The following is a 22,901-nucleotide window of genomic DNA, read 5'->3' on the forward strand; positions in this document are numbered from 1 at the left end:
CACTGTCAATTTTTGTGAAAATTAAAAGTTTTTAAGTGCGCCTTATAGTCCGAAAAATACGGTATTCTAAAGTAACATGGTGTCTTTATAAGCACAAGCATACTAGAACAATACTGTTCTAAATTTGTTTTGAACAGGGCTGTCAATGTTAGCATGTTAACGCATACAATTAATTTGAAAACTCTGACACATTTTTTGTAAAGCAAATTACCCACAACAAAGTTTACATTGGCAGTTATTTAGCAATGTAAACACAACATCGCTCACTGTTGAGTTCAGAAGGTAGATTACTTTTAATTTATGTTGAAATTTAGGCTCCCTCTCACTCTTGCGCTCACGCTAGGGCTGCATGATATATCGTTTAAGCATCATCATCGTTAGGGAATTAAATCAAATACGTCATTTTGCAATGTTTTGATTCTTGACACAAGAAGTAAATACACAGTGCTGTCTCTGTGTCTGTGTAAGTGACAGGCTGCTGCTGCCAGAGACGAGCGAGTGGGAGGGGAAGGGCGAAGGGGGAACAGGAGTAAACACGAGGCAACCTGACGGCCTCCATCCATATTGTTGGGTACGTGCTTGTAAACTCACGTGCTAAAAGCTGTGCACCTCAGTCCAGCGCAGTTTTGCACAGTTGCGCTGTTTTCACTTACAGCTGAATGTATGTTTTTAATCCCAGAAATGTATCTTTTAAAGTCATTTAAATGCCTGATTAAAGGGCCGATTACTGTTGTTGTTTTTTTTCTCGGGTTTTGAGTGCTTGGCGCTGATTCAGCTCCTGATTGGTCTGGATGTGAGACAGAGGGCTGGTGAAATCATGGGCCCTGCATTGTTTAATATCGTGATATGCTGTATATTGTCGAAATAAAAACATTTGCAATGTAAATTTTTCCAATATTGTGCAGCCCTAGCTCATGCACACACAGGAATATGGAGCTACACTATCATTCATTTCCTCTATTGAATCTCTCCGTTAAACTTTTACTCAGCACATTAAAAGATTAAAAAGCATCAAATACATAGTATAATAAAGTTATAATAATATTTATTTTACTTTATTATAATAAAGTAAAAAAAAAATAAGCCACTAAATTCACCAATATAAAGCTAGTTAAATTTAGCCAATCTAACACTTTTCTTTTACTTACAAAAGCTCAGTTTTATAAACAAAAAATGGGATTAATCCAACTGATTTTTTTTGATCGATTGACACCACTAGTTTTAAATAATATGCGTAAGTGCATTAGAATTTGCGCATTACTTTATTTTTAATTGAGAATATTAACTTAGCCAGCTGCAATTTAGCATGAAACCTCAAACATCTTATTTCTAAAGCGGTGCACTGTATTAAAAGTAACACTTGTATGGGAAGTTTATATTTTCATTTTCTTTTAATAATCTATGGAAACTTACTAGTAACTCATTGTAAATGTAACTCAACATGTAACTTGTACATTTTTAAGGTTTTGGTTGCCTGAATAACTAAACACTAGTTAAACAAAAATGCTACGACTGATCAGCCAACTTTTTGACTCAAAGGGACAGACTTACATTCCAGCTAATTTCACGGCCCATTGCAGCAGTTCCACTTACTTAAGTAGCCCCGTTCTGCCCCCTTTTCCTCTTTGCTGTATAATCAGCTCTTTATCAAGCGTTTCTTTAGTGGAAATGAGTGCAGTAAAACACAAAAATGTGCAGTGCAAAATGTTCTAAACCCCTGCCTTATAATTGTATGTTATATTGCAAAAAAAGTATAAGCAAACTAACATTGTTGATCATTATGTGCATGATGGTTTTGGGCATCAGGTCTCGTATGCTCTTGTAAACGATGCCCATGTAGGAGTCCACCAGGTTGCGAATGGTCTCCACTTGCCTCTCCAGTTGTGGGTCCATGGAGAAGTTCTCTGCCTGCACACAGCTCTCACCATCCACCTGCATACAGAGAGAAATATTGGAGACACAGATGAATGCGGGTAAAGTGGAAAGAATGGAGAGGTGACACAAGTTACAAGAGATGGGAGAGAAAGTAATAGAGGGAAGTGGAATCAGAACATAAGACAGTAGCAGAATGAGGGTTGGAGAGTATAACAGACATCAGCACCAAGAGAGAAAGAGAGAGACAGAGAGTTTTTTCCAACAACACATGGTGGGGGTGCGGTAGACTTGTGTCAAAACAAATTATGGGGAACCCTGACAGAACTCTGACATCACTCAGCAAGTTCCACCAAGTTAGAGAGGGAGGGGGAAACAGAACGAGAATGAGAAAGATGGAGAAAGAAAGAAAGAGAGAGAGAGAGAAGGAGAGAGAGAAAAGGCGGGAGAGAGAGAAAGAGTAAATGGAGAGGGGGCTGATTAGAAACAGAGATTGGCGCCCCTCCTGCTCTGCTCCTCAACACAGTGACACAAGAGCTGAGGAATGCAGGCGGCCTGCTGATGGTAGAACAGCCGGGAAAGTGCTTGCAGCCGAGCAGGGGACACACACTCTTGAAGAGTGGAGCCACACTTATAGAAGAGTGAACACACAGGATCAGAGTGTGGACACACTTTCAGAGAGTGAACTCAAAAGCTCAAGAGAACTCTCAGAGGGGAGACACTCAGAGAGAAGACATATTCACGGAAGGAAAGAAACTGTTAGAGAGAGGACGCACACATCCTCTGAAAAAGCGCTCTGAGACACAACACTCTTTTAGGCACATTAAAGAAGTCCAAAACTCTAAACGATGCAAACTTAGAAACGCATACAGTGTTTTCTGTACAGAAAATAAAATCCTTTAGACAACAATCTGATTTAAATCTAGTCAGCTGCAGCTGCTAAATTGGCTGATACAGACACAGCCAAAGGCTGTACAAATAACTGCTGGTCCAAAAAGCTTTGCCTTTCTCAGCTATATATATATATATATAAATATACAGCTCTGGAAAAAAAGAGACCACTTCAGTTTCTGAATCAGTTTCTCTGATTTTGCTATTTATAGGTATATGTTCAAATAAAATGAACATCGTTGTTTTATTCTATAAACTACAGACAACATTTCTCCCAAATTCTAAATAAAAATATTGTCATTTAGAGCATTTATTTGCAGAAAATGAGAAATGGCTGAAATAACAAAAAAGATACAGAGCTTTCAGACCTCAAATAATAAAAAGTTTTCTTGCATCTTGGCATGTTCTCCTCCATCAATCTTTCACACTGCTTTTGTATAACTTTATGCCACTCCTGATGCAAAAATTCAAGCAGTTCAGCTTGGCTTAATGGCTTGATCCTTCATCTTCCTTTTGATTATATTCCAGAGGTTTTCAATTAATTAAGTAAAATCAAAGAAACTCATCATATTTAAGCGGTCTCTTATTTTTTTCTTATTTTATAAATTTATTGACACTGTTCCAAATATCCAAAATTTTCCCACAGAAAAATCCACCCTTATGTCTGATGATATAAATACATAAGAAATCACTTGTAACAGTGTAGCCATAGTGGGATATCACAGCAACCACCTAGCAAAAGCCTAGCTGATAAAGCTAATCAATTCATATGTGCAGCCTCCTTCATGAATTGCACTTTTAAGTGTCATATATCTACCTCCTTATATTTTCCTCTGAACGTCTCTTTTTACACTATGTCACTGAGGTAACAAACTGTCACTACACACAACTTGTGGCAAGTTGGCCCAACAGTTAATCAATTTTGCTGCTGTTCTCTCATTTGATGCACACATATGCAGAATTCTTCCATTTATGCAATATTGCAAAACTACGCAATATACTCTCTCCGGAATCATCCCTGTTCCTCTACTCCCTCTAACAGATTTTTAACACAACCATTCTTATCCCCGCTTCTTTCCTTTCTTTCTGTTCACTCTGTTTTCTCTCTAACTATCTCTTTCGCATGTATCGAGATACCCTGTTCCTGATATTACCCAGCCTGGCTCTCCACTGCCCTGCTGATCGCTCTAATGCAGGGGTCACCAACCTTTTTGAACCTGAGAGCTACTTCTTGGGTACCAATTAATGCGAAGGGCTACCAGTTTGATACACACTCGTGAAATTACAAATTTTCTCAATTTACCTTTAATTATATGTTATTATTAATAATTAATGACATTCATCTATGTGAAGACACAGATATCAATAGGCAACACTATTATTATAAATCTCTGCAAGTGTTTACATTTTATATTATATTTTAATATAATATTACATATTATATTACATTATATTGTATAATAATATATAAACTATAGGCTATCTCTAAGCTAATATTAATGTAATATAATCTAAAATTACATCAATGCAACTGTGATTTAAAAAAAAAAGAATAGCAACAAAAATGCTATTTTTAGACCAGGCCTGCGGGCTACTCATAAGGTCCTTGCGGGCTACCTGGTGCCCGCGGGCACCATGTTGGTGACCCCTGCTCTAATGCATTCCTGCTCTGAAACTCTGAACTGATCTGTTCCTGCCACACTCTATAGCTGTACATATGTTTAAACTGCCTGGATTTTAATATTAACACTGAGCATGTTCCCAACAACTCCTCTCATTCATAATGCAATACCATAATTCATTATTAGTTACAGCCCCTTTGTTATCTCTCTGTACAGTTGTTTTTTTCTGTTATTTGTTTGTGCTGTCCGGGTTGACAAGAGGAGGATGGGTTCCTCTAACTGAGTCTTTGTTCCTCCCAAGGAGGAATCACTATCACTGTGGTGCTCACCCATAAGAGTCTTGGACCTGTATCTGTGTAAAGCTGCTTTGTGAAAACATTTGTTGTAAAAAGCGCTATAAAATGTAACTGAATTAATACAAATTGTAGTGTCACACAATGCAAGTGAGTTTACTATAGCACTAATTGGTTATTGGCATGCCTGCATATTATTATTGAGCCCTTCCAATAAATAACAATATACAGCTCTGGGAAAAAATAAGAGACCACCATTGGAAATTGGAAACCTCTAGAATATAATCAAGAGGAAGATGAATGATCACAAGCCATCAAACAAGCTAAACTGCTTACATTTTTGCACCAGGAGTGACACAAAGTTATCCAAAAGCAGTGTGTAAGACTCGTGGAGGAGAACATGATGCCAAGATGCATGAAAATTGTGATTAAAAACCAGGGTTACTCCACCAAATATTGATTTCTGAATTCTTAAAACTTTATGAATATGAACTTGTTTTTTTGCATCATTTAAGGTCTGAAAGCTCTGCATCTTTTTTTGTTATTTCAGCCATTTCTCATTTTCTGCAAATAAATGCTCTAAATGACAAAAATTTTATTTGGAATTTAGGAGAAATGTTGTCTGTAGAATAAAACAACAATGTTCATTTTACTCAAACATATACCTAAAAACAGCTGTATCAACCTTTTCTATCCTTTTTTACATCAAAAAAACTAAAATGTGCTTTATTTAGAGCTATACTTTTTATGAAAGTATTTATGAAAGTACTTCAAAGAACTTAAGAAAGAAAAAAAAAGAGAGAAACCCTAGATACATAGACAGGCCCAATTAACGTGAAGTGGTGCTTTACTGTGAAGCTGAATTATCTATGAAAATGAACAGACAGGGATCAGGGGGAAAACCTGATGAGGACATCCCTCGTGCAGGGTGGGGAGATGGATTCTTACTGTAGTTTTCTCAGGGTAGACTCCGGCCCGCAGCAAAGAGGCCTTCCAGCTGTCCACCTCCTCCTGCGTGTCACAGGCCAGCTCCAGATGCCTGTAGTCCTTATACACGTTCCTATAGCAACAACAACCATGCAGTCAAACTGTGGCCATGGCAACATGTACACTTACACACAAACAAAAGGAACTGGAATATGATCACACAGTCACACATCCATTAGACACTAAAAGTCCAGCTCAGCATGCTGTCCAGTACACTCCCCTCACTTCTGTACATCTAAAAGGAGCTCTGTCTCGATCCTTCTCCACTACACTACTCCACTACTCTTTTAGTCAACTATTTCACACCTTTAAAGATTTATAGACTACATCATGAACATGACACCATTACTGAAGCCATTCAATTCCATATTTATTAATATTATGCCATAACATAAATATCTTACATAACATTTATTTATACCGCTCTGGAAAAAAAATCAAGAGACCACTTCAGTTTCTGAATCAGTTTCTCTGATTTTGCTATTTATAGGTATATGTTTGAGTAAAATGAACATTGTTGTTTTATTCTATAAACCACAGACAACATTTCTCTGAAATTCAAAATAAAAATTTTGTAATTTATTTGCAGAAATAAGAAAAAAGATGCAGAGCTTTCAGACCTTAAATGAAAACAAAGAATGCAAAAAAACAAGTTCATATTCATAATGTTTTAAGAGTTTTAAGAGTAGTTTTTAATCACAGTTTTCATGCATCTTGGCATGTTCTCCTCCACCAGTCTTTCACACTGCTTTTGGATAACTTTATGCCACTCTTGGCGCAAAAAAATCAAGAAGTTCAGTTTGGTTTGATGGCTTGTAATCATCCATCTTCCTCTTGATTATAATCCAGAGGTTTTCAATTTGGTAAAATCAAAGAAACTCATAATTTTAAGTGGTCCCTTTACAGAGCTGTATTTAGTGAGGTCCAAAATGTTTGGATTTCACCTGTAATGTCTAATACAGTCTAATACAACTCACTAGAGTTGAGTAATATGAGGAAGGCTTACATGATTTGTGCTGTTACTATAACCCAAGGATCTCCGCTCAAATCACAGATCACAAGGAAGTAGAGTCAGAGAGATCGTAATCAGCATTGCTCTCTCTAGGTGGGTAGGTACAGTGTGATGCTGGTTCGCACAGGCGTCTGCTGGCTGGTGTATCAGAGCTGGGTTACTGCGCTTTTCCCTGAGCGTGCTTGCTACCTAATGATGCTGCATCAGTGGTAGTTGAGAAATAGATGGTAGCTGATAAAAGATAAACTAGTTCCAATTTAGTTCATACTTATTTAAACTCAAAAATGAACTAGCTCACATTATCCCCCCCCCCCTAATGCATATGCTGCTATTTTTTCAATAGAACCCCTTGGTACTTATCCATCACCAGCCCAAAATCACTGCTAACTCCAGTTATGAACTTTTTAAACTAAATACTCTGGCTGTAACCAGGGCTGGACTGGGACAAAAAAATCGGCCCTGGCATTTTTGGTTTAGACCGGCCCCTCATAATTAGCGGAGCACAATCGATTTGTAATTTATGTATGTGGGGTTACATAGAAACATATTGTATGAACATGTTAAATATAAAAAGTATAGTCTTTTGTTTTGTCTATTGTTAACTTTGTCTGATCTGCATAATTTAATTGATTCTTTATCGTTTTTATTGAATTCATGTCTAATTTGTATTTTCAGAATTTCTCTGATATAACAGCTCAATTGTAATTCTGGTGCTTCCTCCTTTAAACAGCTATAACATGTATTTGTATCAGGCTACAAAGAGGGCTGCTTTATGAATTCATGCAACGCAAACATATCTTAAAAGCATTTGACACTGTTATGCCCACACTCTTATTCAGTGTGGGCATGCCTTTTCCTAATATTACTTTTATATTTTTTATACTTACTTTTAACTTTTTACTGTTAACTGATCATTTATCAATTTTAAAATCTATTATATCACTTGTTTTAGTGCTTTTTAAAACATGTTGAACCACAGCATAGAGGCTACAAACTCAAACTATGCAGCCTTTCAACACAGCTTTAACCTAAATATCTAAAATACTATGATGTAGCCTAAAATACACACTTGCTGCTCATCCAACACTTCTCATTCTTGACCGTTTGCTATTTTATTAGCCATTGCTCATCATTCTCATGTAATAGAGCTAACGTTACCTCAATCACCTTAAAGTTACTTTGTTATCCTAACTTTACTAACGTTAATAGCTGCCTACGTGCTACTCATTCCTGCTCAGTCTGTCCCTCGGTTTCTCCGTCACAAGCCTGCTCTCCCTTTCTGCTGCTTCTGTCTTCACCTACAGAGGATGTGGAGGCTAGAGCAGCGAACTATATTGTGGGCCGGTCTCTTAGAAAGAAAAAAAAGGACTGTCGGACCACCGGGCAAACCGGGTTGTGTTTTTTTGGTTTAGTAGTGATTTTTGCCTGGGAACTCTCCCTTGGATACCATTTTCACCCAGTCTCTTTCCTATTATTAAATCATTAACACTGACCTTAACTGAGACAAGTGATGCCTGCAGTTCTTTAAATGTTGTTCTGGGTTATTGTCAGACCTTCTGGATGAGTTCTCCATGCCCTTTTGGAATAATTGTAGTAATCTGTAATAATTTCACTCCTGGGAAAGTTCAGCAGTGTTCCATGTTTTCTGCATTTGTGAATAATGGCTCTCACTGTGGTCCGCTTGAGTCCCAAAGCCTTAGAAATGACTTTATAATCTTTTCCAGACTGACAGATGACCAATGATGTTGTTTTCTCATCTGTTGTTGAATTTCAGATCATGGCATAATGTATCTTAAACTTTTTGAGATCTTTTAAGCTGCTTTATGTTGTCAGACAGGTTCTATTTAAGTGATTTCTTGATTCAACAGGTCTGGCAGTAATCAGGCCTGGTTGTGGTTAGTAGTGAAATTGAACTTGAGCTTTCCAAAAGGTGTGATTAATCACAGTTAATTTATAAGGGGGAAAACACTTTTTTCACAAGGGATAGAATGGTTTGGATAGTTTTTTTTTCCCTTAATAAATGAAATATTTAAAAGGTGCTTTTTATATTTATATTTTTCAGGTTATATTTGTCTGATATTAAAGTTTGTTTGATAATCTAAAAAATGTAAGTATTACAAAAATGCAAAAACAAAAAAAATCTGTTGGGGGGCAAATACATTTCACGCCACTGTAGGTATTTTATTTTACTTTATTAGTAGAATACATTAATCTATTTTTCAAAATTAAAGGAATATCCTGGTCAAGTATATAGGCCCTATTTTTAATTTGAGTTTTTAATCGTTTAGCTCCATTCACCCACTTTCCTTTTATGACTCACTCAAGGCTCCATCTATTGGTATTCAGTAGTTTTCTAAAATGGGAATGTTAGGCTCTATATATGAATTCATAAGAGTTCATATGAATGGCAATTGTGTAACTGGCCTTCAAAATTAGGGAGAAAAAAACAATGAATAAAGGCTCAAAATGGATGCTTTATTTTTTTTTATTTGAGAGTATTAACATCCAAAGCAGATAAAGGGTGTTAGGATTAAACCTTAATTATATACAGTCAGCTTCTTTTTCAAAGGCTCAAGTAAAAAGGTAAGAAACTGCTCATGATTCATTAGAACTATATATAAGTATGGCTGCCAATTTTCTGAGTGGTCCAGAGGGCTAAGCGCTGTCACTAAGATCAGGAGATTGCCGGTTTGAATCCTGTTCATGTAGCTTGCCATCGGATACTGGAGCCCCGAGAGAGAACATTTGGCTTTGCTCTCTCTGGGTAGGTAGATGGGGTTCTCTCCCCACATCACTCGAAAAGGGTGATGTTGATCAGCACGTGGCATCTGTGAGCTGATGTATCAGAACCAAGTCGCTGTGCTGCATCAGCAGCACTTTGAAAAGAGGCAGTGGCTGACTTCACATGTGTCGGAGGAAGCATGTGCTAGTCTTCACCCTCCTGGTGTTGGGGCATCACTAGTGATAGGTGGAGTCCTAATGAGGGGGTTTGGTCATTGGCTGTGTAAATTGGGGAGAAAATGGGAATGATGTATTTCTGGTACACATGTGACACTGTGGAATGAATGTGTGGAGGAATGCCTGGACAACTTTACACATTAATGTCCAATCTATCTGGCACTCTCTATCTGGCCGTGCCTTGCAATGAGGACACTGGTCAGCATTCAATCTCATTCACAAGATAACAACTTATGCAGGTGTGAGTGTTCCTAATCCGTTCTCTCAGTTAATACTTGATTATCAATTGACATACTGCTATCCAATGACAGGAATTTATTATCTGCTCAAATTATTTTTTTTAGCAAAATAAGTTAAATATTTAGGGCTAAACTGACCAATCACCTGAGATAAATTCACTTACTAAAAGTAAAACAATTAAAAAGCAAGCCATCTAGTGATCATCAAGCATAAAGTGACTGCAAATGATTTGCAACCAAGAATTAAAAAAGCCAAGTTTGCTCAATTGCTTTTCAGCCTTCTAAAAGTGAGGAGGTATGAAGAACGGTTGTTCCAATTCATACATAACCAAAATACCGGTAACTGTAAATCTCAAACACTCGTTATCCCACCCTAACTGTGATCATATGTTTTTTCAGTCTACGTTTGTTACAGAAAGGCCCTGGATTCATTGCTTTTCCCCACAGATGCAAAACGTTGTAATTATCAGCTGTAATTCTGCTATCAGGATGTTAATAATGGTGATATTTTCCCATTATTCAGTGAATAATTAATCGCCTGCCAACAGACTGTCCACCTCTACCTTTTCCCCCACTTTCTCTTTTTCTCGTTCACCCCTCATCCAACTCCTTCTCTCTCAGCTTGGAGAGAGGGAGGAATCTGGAGTCCAGCTCCCTCCATCTGTTCCACATTCCCCCTAATGACTGTGTTGTTCCTCTCTTTCTCTTTCTGTCCTCTCCTCTCTTTCTCCCCCTGTTTCTATAGCCTGTTGTTTAATTTTGTTGTGCCTGTAAGGCATGAGGCTGTAGGGCTGCACTATAACACAGTCCTGCTTCTCACTGCACTTCATATAAACACTGTAAAGTAAACAAGACCTGGACTAACAGCAAGAACACACACCTCACCCTGCATCTCGTCCTACAGTCGCAGCAACACAGGAATGCAAGTCTTACTGCAAATATGCTTATAAGCTGCCACCACACATCTGCATTTACACACGCGCACACACACAAACTGGAGACCAAACATGTGTGCACACATTTTGCAAAGAAAAAAAGCACTCCAACAAAACCACACACCACAAAACCACATTTCCACATACCTCAAACTCATAAAGTTCACCTACAAAACATTGTTTTAGCAGGCTTTGTTATGACTCAGTGGTTCAAAGCCTAATTGTCTATTACTTCAATCACAGTCTTTTAAAACCTTAAAGTCTACACAACTTTGGTACAACCACAGAAATTACAATGTATGCCACCCATCACTCTCTCATAGTCCCTGGCCCTTAGGCCACAACAGTTACAGCTACGCAGTTTTACATGAACTGCCTGCACACACTACAGGACAGAGATATCAAAACGTAAACCTTAAAATAGACCATAAATATGTGTTGCTATGTGCATAAACAAAAAAAGAACAGCCCTTGATTAAGCCTAGGAAAATGTTTTGCAGCGTTTCCGGAGTGCACTGCTTTTTCTGAAGTGACGGATTGAACATGTGCTTTCCTGAACATGACCAAAGCTCTACAGGGCAACATGCCATTACTTATGAAAGCCAAATGATCACTCACACACATACGCACACACATACGCACACACACTTTCTCCCTTCTCACACTGGTGTTATAAAGCTAGAGGAGGAGCATCAACATTTTTTTTTAAAACATTGATTAGTTTATCTAGCAGTGTGTGTGTATGTGTGTGTGTGTTCAAATGTCCAATAGGGCTGTAGTTTAGTGCATCCGGATCCCCTCAGCTATCCCCCATGCCAGAGTAATGTCAGCACCTTGGCACTGAGGCTTTTGCCCCTCTGACATCACCACTGGCACTGAGACACTCAGCAGGAAACATTATAACATGTGTGTCCTTGTGTGTGTGTGTGTGTGGGAGACCGAGTGAGTGGGAGCAAGAGAGCAAGAGAGAGAATTAGAGTGAAAACAGGGAGCTGCATTGCCCAACAATAGTTTGGAGACACCTTACTAATTTTTCTCATTTCTTTTCCTACTGTTTCTTCTCTGTTTCATAGAATTATCAGGAGGATAGCAATCAAGCTTCACAAAAAAAACATATCTTTTTAAATTAAAAGTGTACAATATGATACCAAAAATTTGACGTGTGTGATGATGCTGTTGGATATTTCAATATCATAACATTCATAATGTGATAACTCTTATAGTTATTTTCTTACAACATCTCATATTACATTCCAATTTGCAAAACACAAAAAGCTTGGCACTAGCCTATACTGTCAAACATTTGTGGGCCATTCCACCGAATGGGTGCCATTTGCTTGTTGTAACTTTTTTTATTATCTTTTTTCAACTCATATATTTCAACACATATATTTAACAATTTAAAACATGTACTGCTCAATCTCAGGCAGCTTTACTTAATATTCTACAAGGTTTCTAATCCGAAGATTGTTACAAAACTCAAGTCCACTTATTCCTTTGATTTTCTCTCAAAAGGGTTTTTTATTTTAAAGAAATAGTTCATGTAGCATGTTCAAATAATTAATATTTATGACAAAAAAAATTTACTCCTGTTAAAGGCACTCATTCCTGTTCCTGGAACTCACTCCTATTAATGGCACTCGTTCCTGTTACTATTTATGTTTTAAGTAACATGGATTAAAGTAACAGGAATTAGTTTTTTAGCATAGAATTAGCAAAAAAAAAAAGCTAAAAATAAATGAATAACATCAAATTAAATTAATGTAGGTAACAGCAATGAATGCTGAGATTGACCTCCTGTTGTATATGTGACTTGTACGATGTTTTAGGTTTTTTTAGATGGGGTAATGTGTTACAGTAACAGGAATGAGTGAAACCAAGGGACACAACTAAAATGTGTTTTAACTTAAATATTAAGGATTTATTATGAAAAATTATTTTAAAAGCATAGATGGGGTTGGACTCAACAATGCAAAAAATATACATCTCTGAAGGATTTTAATAATTATATGTTTTTGTATGTTTATAGTTAGAGAGTGAGGACAGATAACAAATGCAATTTTTTCAGTGTTCTAAGTAGTTTTTATAATGTTTTTTTTTAAATAACATATCGCAATATATTTGCAACATATGCAATGTATTTTAGTGTTCTTTTGTGTGCACATACAATTATACGTATAATTTCCTGGGGACAGAAATAGCACTCATTCGGTGGAATGACCCATGTACATTTAACATACTATTTTCCTAAAAACAGAAACTTTGCTCAGCCAACAAATGTTCAATGTATGAAAACAATTTGTCTTCAGTTTATTGACAGGTAGTTTAGGTATGATGTTCCTAATGGTTGAGGGGTAAGTGTGGTGCACTGATTAGCTGTGTGTGAGAGGCAAAGAGAGACAAACAGAGAGGAAAAGATCACTGATGTGCATGATAGCAGCTGACTAACTGAACCACAACATATGTGGTGTGTTTACAAGTCCGTTGCACAACATTCTGTGAAACAATGTGTGTTTATTAGAGTCTGTTTGCTTACCACAGCATTCCAACATCTCTCTAATTAAGTAGCTAATCAGTCCCAGCCACTCCCTCCCTCTGTAAAGGATCTGCGTTTCATAGGAAAGAATCTTGTAGAGATTCTTGTATGTATGTGTGTGTGTGTGTGTGTGTGTAAAAGTATGTGAGAGAGACAGAGAGAAGGAGTGAGAAAAAAAGCTGATACAGGATATACACCATATGAACAGAAGTATTAATTGGGAGGAATTGAAATTGGGAGTGTTGCAAACAGCAACAAGAGCTTTAGTAAGGTCAGCATGTTCACCCCCATGTTCTTATTCTCAACTTATCCTCATACTTAATAAAGTGTTGAATGGAACATTGGATCATTGCAGAGAACAGAGTGCCACTGCACCAAAGCTCAATGCTGGTGAGCTTTACACCCCTCTAGCTCAGATCTGCTCTTAGGCAAGGTTTTCCTCTGCTCTAGGAAGTCAAGCTGTGTAAGCAACGTGGGCAACCCATGCACTCATTTGAAGGAGTTTCCACAAACATTTGGACATGCGCTACAGCTTGCCCTTGAACTGGTATGATACAGTATAGATCTGATTTGGCCAAACATTTGTTCTTCTGAATATGAATAGGGGTTGTGCAACATTCAAGATTTAATTCAATTCAATGAATGAATTAGAAATTTAAATTAAATCATCCCTATAGGATATTGAATTGAATTTGAATTGACATTACAGAAAGTAGAATTAAATTGGTTGCAATTCAGAGAAACTTCTACTATAAATGTATTAATTCTACAGCTATTCATATAAGTGAGAATGTGATAATTTAACATGCATGTACACTTTTCTTCCAAATGGAAGCACAGACACTAACATTAAGCATACTTAATGCCGAATAATTAGCAATTTCTTCATGTCAAAGTAATCAAATGAAACAATGTTTTGGTAAATGTAATTATTATTAAGTGCTTTACACAGTAATGATGTTGCATCTAATGGTCAACAGTTCCTTAAATGGCCTAAATGTTTAAACCATTTTAATGACTTGGATAAAGCAAAATATTCTGGGAAATTAATTGCTGTCCTAACTTTTGCACAATTTGAAAGTTATTACTAATTAATTTTAATGATCTGTTTTATAGAGTATGTTTTTGATGTTGTGGTCCATACATTAATCTGCAATTAATCTTCATTGTTAAATACAGATATCAATATTACATATTCTAATTCTATTTCCTGCTATTTGAATATGAATTGCAATTCTGCTTCTTGTTTGCAATCTCAATTTAAATTCAAGAACTGAATTGGAATTTAGGGGCCATTCTTTAATTAAATTCTGAATTGTGTACAACTCTGCTATAAATGAGAATAAAACTGTGTTGATGTTTGATATAAAATTACACTTCTTTCTTTTTGGTTACTGTGGTAAATGTTACTATTAGCTTTATGGTAAAAGCCAAGATCACACATTACATATTGTGCATTTTCATAGAGGTAGTTGCATTCAGTACTACACAACAACATTTTAGGCACCTGTGACAATGAGAATTAAAAGCTCATTTTTATCTGGGCAGTAAACGTTTACTTGCTCAGTAAAACATTACTTTTATAATAAATATAAAGTACATTAATACAAAACGTAGTGGTGTACATCACTGAGTTCATTAAACACTAGGGGTGGGAATCGTTTACTATCTCACGATTCGATTCGATTCCGATTTTGGGGGCCACGATTCGATTCAAAATCGATTTTTGATTCAAAACGATTTGAATTATAAAAATTTCTGCTTCTGGCTTATGAATCTTATTGAAAAAAAACCCTCCATAATATACACTGGTCCTGGAGCAGGTAATGTGTTACAAAAACAATAAAATGTGCAGGAATGTGGGTCCTCAGTGACAGAGGAATCACTGGGATATCACAATGACGTTAATGAACAATAAATAAATAATAAATAACACTGCTTTATTACCAGGCTACTAGCGGTGGTGTGTAGGTGACGCTGCTGGGCTGATGTGATGATAGCAGTGGAGCGCTAAAGTTCAGGAGCAGCTGCTGATTAACTAGTTAATTTAAGGTCGTTGTATTTCTTCAGAAAGGGGGCAGGAGGTGGAGAAATTAATTCATATGGTCCATTCCTTAATTCCTCTGTGATGAGGAGCTGAAATTAGCTCTGATTAGCTTATTGTATTTTTCCGTTCCGCCTTAAATGCTGCAGCCCGCTGCCACCTGTAGCGTTATTTAAGGTGGAACTGGAAAGTTAGCTAGTTAGCTAGCTAACAGTTACTGAAACTAACTACTAGCGATCTTTTTTATGCTTGTTATGAAGCATTCTGCCATAAAACATTAAAACTACACGTTAATCTAATGTAATATAGTGCTTGTTCTGCCATCTTACCGGTGATTCTCAAACACCTACGCTCTGTGTGTGTCTGGAAGATCTCCGTTTGAAAGGACAAGCGCTATCCCCAGGGTTGCCAGGTCCAACAAAAATACCCAGCCCAAAATCAGTCTAAAACCCGCCCCTCAGAATCGATTTTGGGACATTTTAAATCGATTCTGAATCGTAGTAAATGAGAATCAAGATTCTTATGTGAATCGATTTTTTGGCACACCTCTATTAAACACATCTTCAAAGCTCTCCTCATGAGAGTATAATTTATTATTTAGTATTTATAATCATCGTTCAACACATTGTGGGGTAAATCAAGATGTTAAATCAGGTGGAGCTGCTGACAGAATTGAACACACCCACTGGGGTGCTGGCTGAAGGTGTATCAACTACTTTCTTCAGAATTAAAAATTCTGTGTATTTGTTTTTTGTATATCTTTTCTAATGTGGGTTGTATAGTCAAAAACGTTTATTGCTAAGATAAATGCTTTTATAAAATGTGCTAAGGTGCACAGTTCTGTACATAACAAAAATACATACGAGAGATATGTACGATCCCACGTCCAAGTTTTGTATAAAAGCTGTGGGTAAAGTCTGTGTGTGTGTGTGTGTGTGTGTGCGTGTGTATGCTGTGGCTACCAGTTCTGACTTCACTGTTCTTCCCAGTTAGTGTCTGCTGGTAATGAATGTTCGGGAAACTCCCAAGCACAAGACAGCCAGGAGAACAAATTCCACCAGGGGAGAAAAGTCAAGAGCACAGAAAGCCTGGCCATGCCACAGGACTGATCATCACAGGCTACAGAGAGAACTGAGTTTCCAATGGGGTGGCGTGTGGGGAAGTGTGTATGTGTGTGTGGCTTTAGGTGTTTTCTTATGAATTTGTATTTAATTTATAACCATCTAATTATAAATCAAAGTGCAGCTCTGAAAGAATGTCATGACCTCCTATTAGTGGCTAGGCGGGCACACACACGCACACACACACACACACACTAACACACACACACACTAACACACACACACACTAACACACACACACACACACACTGGTCAGCACGTGAGAGCTGAGATGTGAGTCAGTGTGTGGTTTGTCTGTAACTAGCTGTGTCTCCAGCTCCCAGTCTACGGCCTCACACATTCTGACAACCACCCAAATGCAAATCCTCGCTACGGAATTCACAGCCTCTGTGTGCACGCACGTGTGTGTGTGTGTGTTAGTGGTGAAGGATAAGGGATAAGGGGTGAGGGCCCTTAAATATAAAAAAAAAAAAAAAAAATATATATATATATATATATATATATATATATATATATATATATATATATATATATATATATATATATATATTAAGGATATATTCAGAAATATACTAAAAGAAAAAAGTTTCACATAGTATAACAATTCTAAACATTTAGCAAAAACAAAAAATAATAATTGTTGTATATTTTGTACAACAACAATAGCTTACCAAGATTCTGATTTTCTTATCAAATAAAATGCTTAAATAATGCAACATAAAAATATTGTAATGTAGCAAAAAAATTTAACAGAAAAAAAGTGTGGAATATTTACGGTATGATTATTAGGGGTAGGCGATATGGTCCCAAATAATATCACGATATTTCATGGTTTCATCACGATAGCGATACTTTTGGCGATATGACAAAATACTGAATTAAAAAAAAATATTTCAAGAATACACTACTGCAACAAAATGAAATAAAAAAAAGTTTATTATTGCATACAATATGATATGGGTGGTTAATACGACTCGATATTTCAGGGTATAATATCGTTCACGATATGGCACACCCCAAATGCATATAAACTGCAAAAATAAACAACAACACAAAAATATTCATACACTTTTTAAAACGGTGACTTTGTAACTTTGTTATCAGGAATAAAAACATAGTCTAGAGTATTAATTATTATTATTAAGTATTTTTATAAATAAACTGATAAATAACTTTTTTTTTTTTTTTTACAAATAAACTGAGATTAAGGTTAGAACGTTCACATTATATATTGATACTATTGTCACACACAAATCTTTTGAGAATGCAGATCCATTGCTCCCAATCTCCCAAATGATGGTGTGCTTTTACACTGTAAATACTGCCTATGTTCAGGATATTCTATTAACAATGCTTTTCTATAAAATATTCTACATACCTGTGTGAGAGAAACTGAGCGCCTGTGTTAGAAATAGGTGCAGCCTACAGTAACTGAAATACCTAATAGTAAGGGGTGTCTGGAAACATTTTCTAGCAAAAAACAAACAAAAGAATGAAGAACAAAAAAACACTGACCTCTGCTCTGTGTTAAAGATGGAAAAGATGTGCTTGCTGGACATGAAGGTCTTCTCCACATCACGCACCTTTAGGTTATCTAGTGGCAGCATGTACTTCTTCTCCTTCTCCTGGGGAGTCACACAGAGGGCAGAGATTAAGGGTCAAGATTCTGAAACCAGAGTCAACCTCAAAATGTACTTAAAGCCACCAATAAACACTTCTACCACAGTTGAGTTCTACATCTCTATAACAGAGTGCAACAGTGGAGTTACACTGAAAAAAACATTCCACACAATATACATATTTAGTGATGTTGGCAGTTTGGAAAGACTTAACCAGCGTTTGGTAGATGGCAAAGAAACGCCGGTCTGATGACTTGATGGCTCTGGAAAATAAGTTCCAAATGTGTTGCATTTGGAAAATCACCTATTACAGATCCTATTTTCTAACTAAGGGGTTCATAACAATATATTTAAAAGAAAATGTAAAAATCTTAGTAATTACTTGATTTGTTATTACAACCACAAACCACAATAGTATGGACATATGGAAGTTCAAAAAAACTTTTTTTTTCTTTCACTGAACACAGTTAGAACCCAGGACAAGTAAATGTTTTATCTGTTTGACATAATTTAATTTATAAATAAACATCCATTCCAGGGCTGAAACAAAGCTAAAATAAAGTAAGGACAATAAAGCATTTCCTACTTTGTAATTTTTCTATTCCCTCTCACAGCACTTAAAAAAAAACAATTTGAAACCAAGTATATCAACTTTTATCATGTATATCAACTTATATCACTTCAAGTATATCATGAAGTGTTTCAGGTCTCCTATGCAGTGCAACAGCACTTGGACATCATTGTTTCATTTTTGGGGACAGGTCACGGCATGATGACTTGACTCTCCAAACCATCACTGACCACCAATAAATTTTACATTTCATTTGTAAATCAAGGGAGCAGAGTCTGGAGGAAGAGTTGAGAGACACACAGTCCAAACTGCTTGAGGTCTAGTGTGAAGTTTCCAGAATCAGTGATGGTTTGAAGAGCCATGTCATCTGCTGATGTTAGTCCACTGTAATAGTCCAATCTTACAGCACTTCATGCTTCCATTTTTCATTTTTGCATGATTTCATTTTTCAGCAGGAATTTTCTGAGACACTGATTTTTGATTTTTCATTAGCTGTAAGCCATAATTACCAACAATAAAATAAATAAACACTTAAAATAGATCCCTCTGTGTGTAATTCATCTATATAATATACCCGTTTCATATTTTGAACCAAATTACTGAAATAAAGTATATTTTTTTCAAAGACATTTAAAACTGTTGAGATGCACCTGTAAATCAAATGTAAATGTAATTCACAAAGGAAATATATGATTATATTGCATTTACACAGAACACCAGCACTGCAGTAATAACTCAACTTCTGAGAGCTCATTTTTTGAGTGATGGAATGAGTTCAGCCTGGTGTGTTGAAACAGGGGGAATACTAAATTGTCTACGACAACTGATCTGTTGGAATGGGGATGAGAACCGATGCACTGTCCAAATCTTTCAAAATCTGAGTCTCAGAGGTGGTCAAACTATATGATGAACAGTCAAGATTCTGTTCCTGCAAGCAAGTCCAAGATTTCTCCCAAGACTGGCATCCATCAGCAGCAGCCGCCAACAGCCACACCTCAACAGTTGATAATCCCTCATGAAATTCTGGAATGGTCAGTTTGTAAGACTTTAAGAAACTGAACTGCCACCCTCCAATTTCGATACGATCTGAAATTGTTAAGGCCGCCAAGCATTATGTAGTGCTCACTCTTACAGTATATAGTCTAACTCCTGAGGTAAAAAAAAAAAAAAAAAATTGGCATGTTTAGTATTTGGTTTCTTCTATTTATTTATCCATTGATTCACTGGACCGATTGATGCCACACAGTTCAGGCAATATACAGCTCCAGAAAAAAATAAGAGATCACTTAATAATGATGAGTTTCTTTGATTTTACTAAATTAAAACCATCTGGAATTTAGTTAAGAGGAAGATGGATGATCACAAGCCATCAAACCAAACTGAACTGCTTGAATTTTTCCACCAGGAGTGGCATAAATTTATCCAAAAGCAGTGTGTAAGACTGGTGGAAGAGAACATGCCAAGATGCATGAAAACTGTGATTAAAACTTGTTTTGTTTTCTTTGCATTATTTGAGGTCTGAAAGCTCTGTATCTTTTTTTGTTATTTCAGCCATTTCTCATTTTCTGCAAATAATTGCCTTAAATGACAATATTTTTATTTGAAATTTGGGAGAAATGTTGTTCGTAGTTTAAAGAAATAAAACAACAATGTTCATTTTATTCAAACATATACCTATAAATAGCAAAATCAGAGAAACTGATTCAGAAACTGAAGTTTTTTCCAGAGCTGTATCTTCTGAGATTTGTTGGTCAGATTTGTTGCCATCTTTACAGATTGATTTTAAGTCTTTGTAAGTAACAATCTCAAAAGATATAAAACATATTGTGCAGGTTAAAAATTAAAGCACAACCATAATCAAAAGAGATCATGTCTTTTGGTTGCTTAACAGATTGAAGCTGAATGCAGCAACTTTCTGTTTAACACCAATCAGCACTAATAACATTCCAAAAGCTGTGCTAAACTGTAAGATTTTGCAAGCTGTTCTGATCTATGTGCATGTAATCGTGGTTAGCATGGCTGGAGGGGAGAGTACTACAAGAGCAAATACAGAGGGATGCTGCAAGATCTTTAGCAAGCGGCAAAAGGCTTGAGAGGGGGAGAGAAAAGAATGAAAGGGGGATTGAGAGATAGAAAGAGAAGGCGCACATGTGGAAGTCATTATTCAGACTGAGCTTCTAAAACACAACATTTCTCAAAGTAAGGGAGGGGGGGGGGACAAGAATCCCCTTCTCCAACTCTCCCTCTCCGTTGTTATGTCCGGGAGGGGCTGGGGTCTCAGGAAGCGGCTTGGATTACACCATGAATAACGGTACAGCGGAGAAGCTGGAGAGAAGTTGAACCATTGAAGGTGCAAGAGGGCACAAACCTCACACTCAGAAGTGGGGACCAAATCGGATTGTTCTATTTGTGATCTGACAAACCAAAGACTAGTCTTGAAAAAGAAAAAAAAACAGTCTTTTAATTAGCTTAAAAAGACAATCACGCATCATATATCATATGTTGTTCTTCCTTTTTCTTTTTTTTTTTTAACTTTCTTCCACTCTAACTCACTCCCTGCACCCCTCCTCCTCTGCTCCCCTCCAAAACTTTCTCTTTTTTCCCTTCCAGAGGGGCCCACTTCCTGCCTGCGTTTTTAGAGGTTGAAAAAAAAGGTCAGAAATGACGGGCTGGCGTTAAGACTACAACATCTGGTACCGCTTTAGAGACAGAGAGAGAGAGAGAGAGAGAGTGGGGAAGAGAAAGCGAGGGAAAGAGTGGGAGAGTTAGAGAGAGAGAGGAAGAGAGAGGTAGAAAAAGATGGTGCAGGAAAAGTCTAGAGCATGACAAGGAGTACAGAGGGAGGATGGAGGGAGACACACACACAGGAGGATGGAAGAAAGTAGAGGACAGCAGAGCGTCAAAACGAAGGATCGAGAGTATTCTGGAAAAAAGTGATAGCGCAACAACGGACCACTCCAAAAAATCGATTCCCCCAGGGTCCCATCAACCCTTATATGGCCAGCGGGTCCCTCCCTCTCTCTCTCTCTCTCTCTCTGTCTCTCACTCTTACCCGCTCTCCTTCACTCCCTCGTTCTTCTTTCGCTCTTTTTTCACTATGCCTTCCCTAAACGCACTGCCAGACTGACTGCCGGCTTCGGGAGTGAAATGTGCCACGTCAAGGCTGGATACTGGACCCGAGCGATATGGAGCAAATACACGACTTTGTGGCCTTCGGACTCGGGAGAAGGAGGGAAAGACAGAACGAGTCAAACTTTTAGCGAAGGCCTGGAGCGGATGACTCTAATGAAAAGAAGAAGAAAAAAGAGGGAAGGAGAAAACTGGAGACTATTTCAATCTTGTTGATTTCTATCTTTCACTTCCTCCTACAAATGCCTGGGCCTGAGGGAATGGGCTGAGGAATAGAGTTTTAGGAGAGAGGGAAAAATAGTGAGAAAAAGAGAGAGAAAAAGAAAGAGAATGAAAGAAAGAGGGACGGTATCCTGCTCCGTCATCCCAGTGTTCAGACTACCTGTTCAGGATCATACTGGTGTACAGTAGTCTGCACATTGGTTAGACTGTGCAAGGGCTTGGCTACACTTACATTACACTGCTAGGCAGATGACCTCTGTAGGTGGAAGGAAGGATGTGCTTTGTAGCTTTTACATTTCCGTGGTCTCTATCTTTCACTTTTGCTCTCTTTTTGCCTTCTCCAATGTTTGTACGGATAATTACCGTGGTTTGTACTGTATGTGTGGTAATGTCTACGTAATCTCCTACACTCTTAAAAATGAAGGTGCCAAAAAGACTTTACAACTAAAGACCTTTCTTAAAAAAAAAACTCCATTGAAACTGTGCTTATGTCTTAACTGGCTCCTGTATGTTTAAGAGTGTATCTCTGAAATGTGAATGGCCATGTGTGTGTCAGAGTGTATTACATGTTGTTGCTAGGCTATAGCAAGTAAAATTTACATATAGCAACACATAACTTTAAAGATTTTGCATTAATATTATCAATGCATTAATATTATCAACTAACTTAACAAATATATATACTTATCACTGGCGTATGCTACATGGTGTGAGTATGTTGCTGTCAGGCCTGCTCTTGAGCTACAGATTAACTTTTACTGCTGCATGGCACTGTCCACACTAAAAAAAACATAATTTATTTTAACATACTCTGACTTATTAGAATTAAAACAAACACACTTTTATGTAT

The 22,901-nt window shown here is 37.1% G+C and overlaps 1 protein-coding gene across 4 annotated transcripts in view; it reads right to left on the reverse strand.

Moving 5' to 3' along the window:
- The window catches only part of dnm3a (dynamin 3a), a 69,449-nt gene that overhangs the window by 10,022 nt on the left and 36,526 nt on the right, over positions 1 to 22,901 (reverse strand). For all 4 annotated transcript variants that reach the window (XM_049481545.1, XM_049481548.1, XM_049481541.1 and 1 more), the window contains 3 exons: positions 18,026 to 18,135; positions 5,627 to 5,738; positions 1,768 to 1,932 (listed from right to left, as the gene is read on the reverse strand). In XM_049481545.1, coding sequence (XP_049337502.1) covers positions 1,768 to 1,932; positions 5,627 to 5,738; positions 18,026 to 18,135 — 387 coding nt within the window. The remainder of the gene's footprint in view (positions 1 to 1,767; positions 1,933 to 5,626; positions 5,739 to 18,025; positions 18,136 to 22,901) is intronic.

This window comes from Astyanax mexicanus, chromosome 1 (assembly GCF_023375975.1).
Source record: "Astyanax mexicanus isolate ESR-SI-001 chromosome 1, AstMex3_surface, whole genome shotgun sequence".
NCBI classification, from domain to species: Eukaryota; Metazoa; Chordata; class Actinopteri; order Characiformes; family Acestrorhamphidae; genus Astyanax; species Astyanax mexicanus.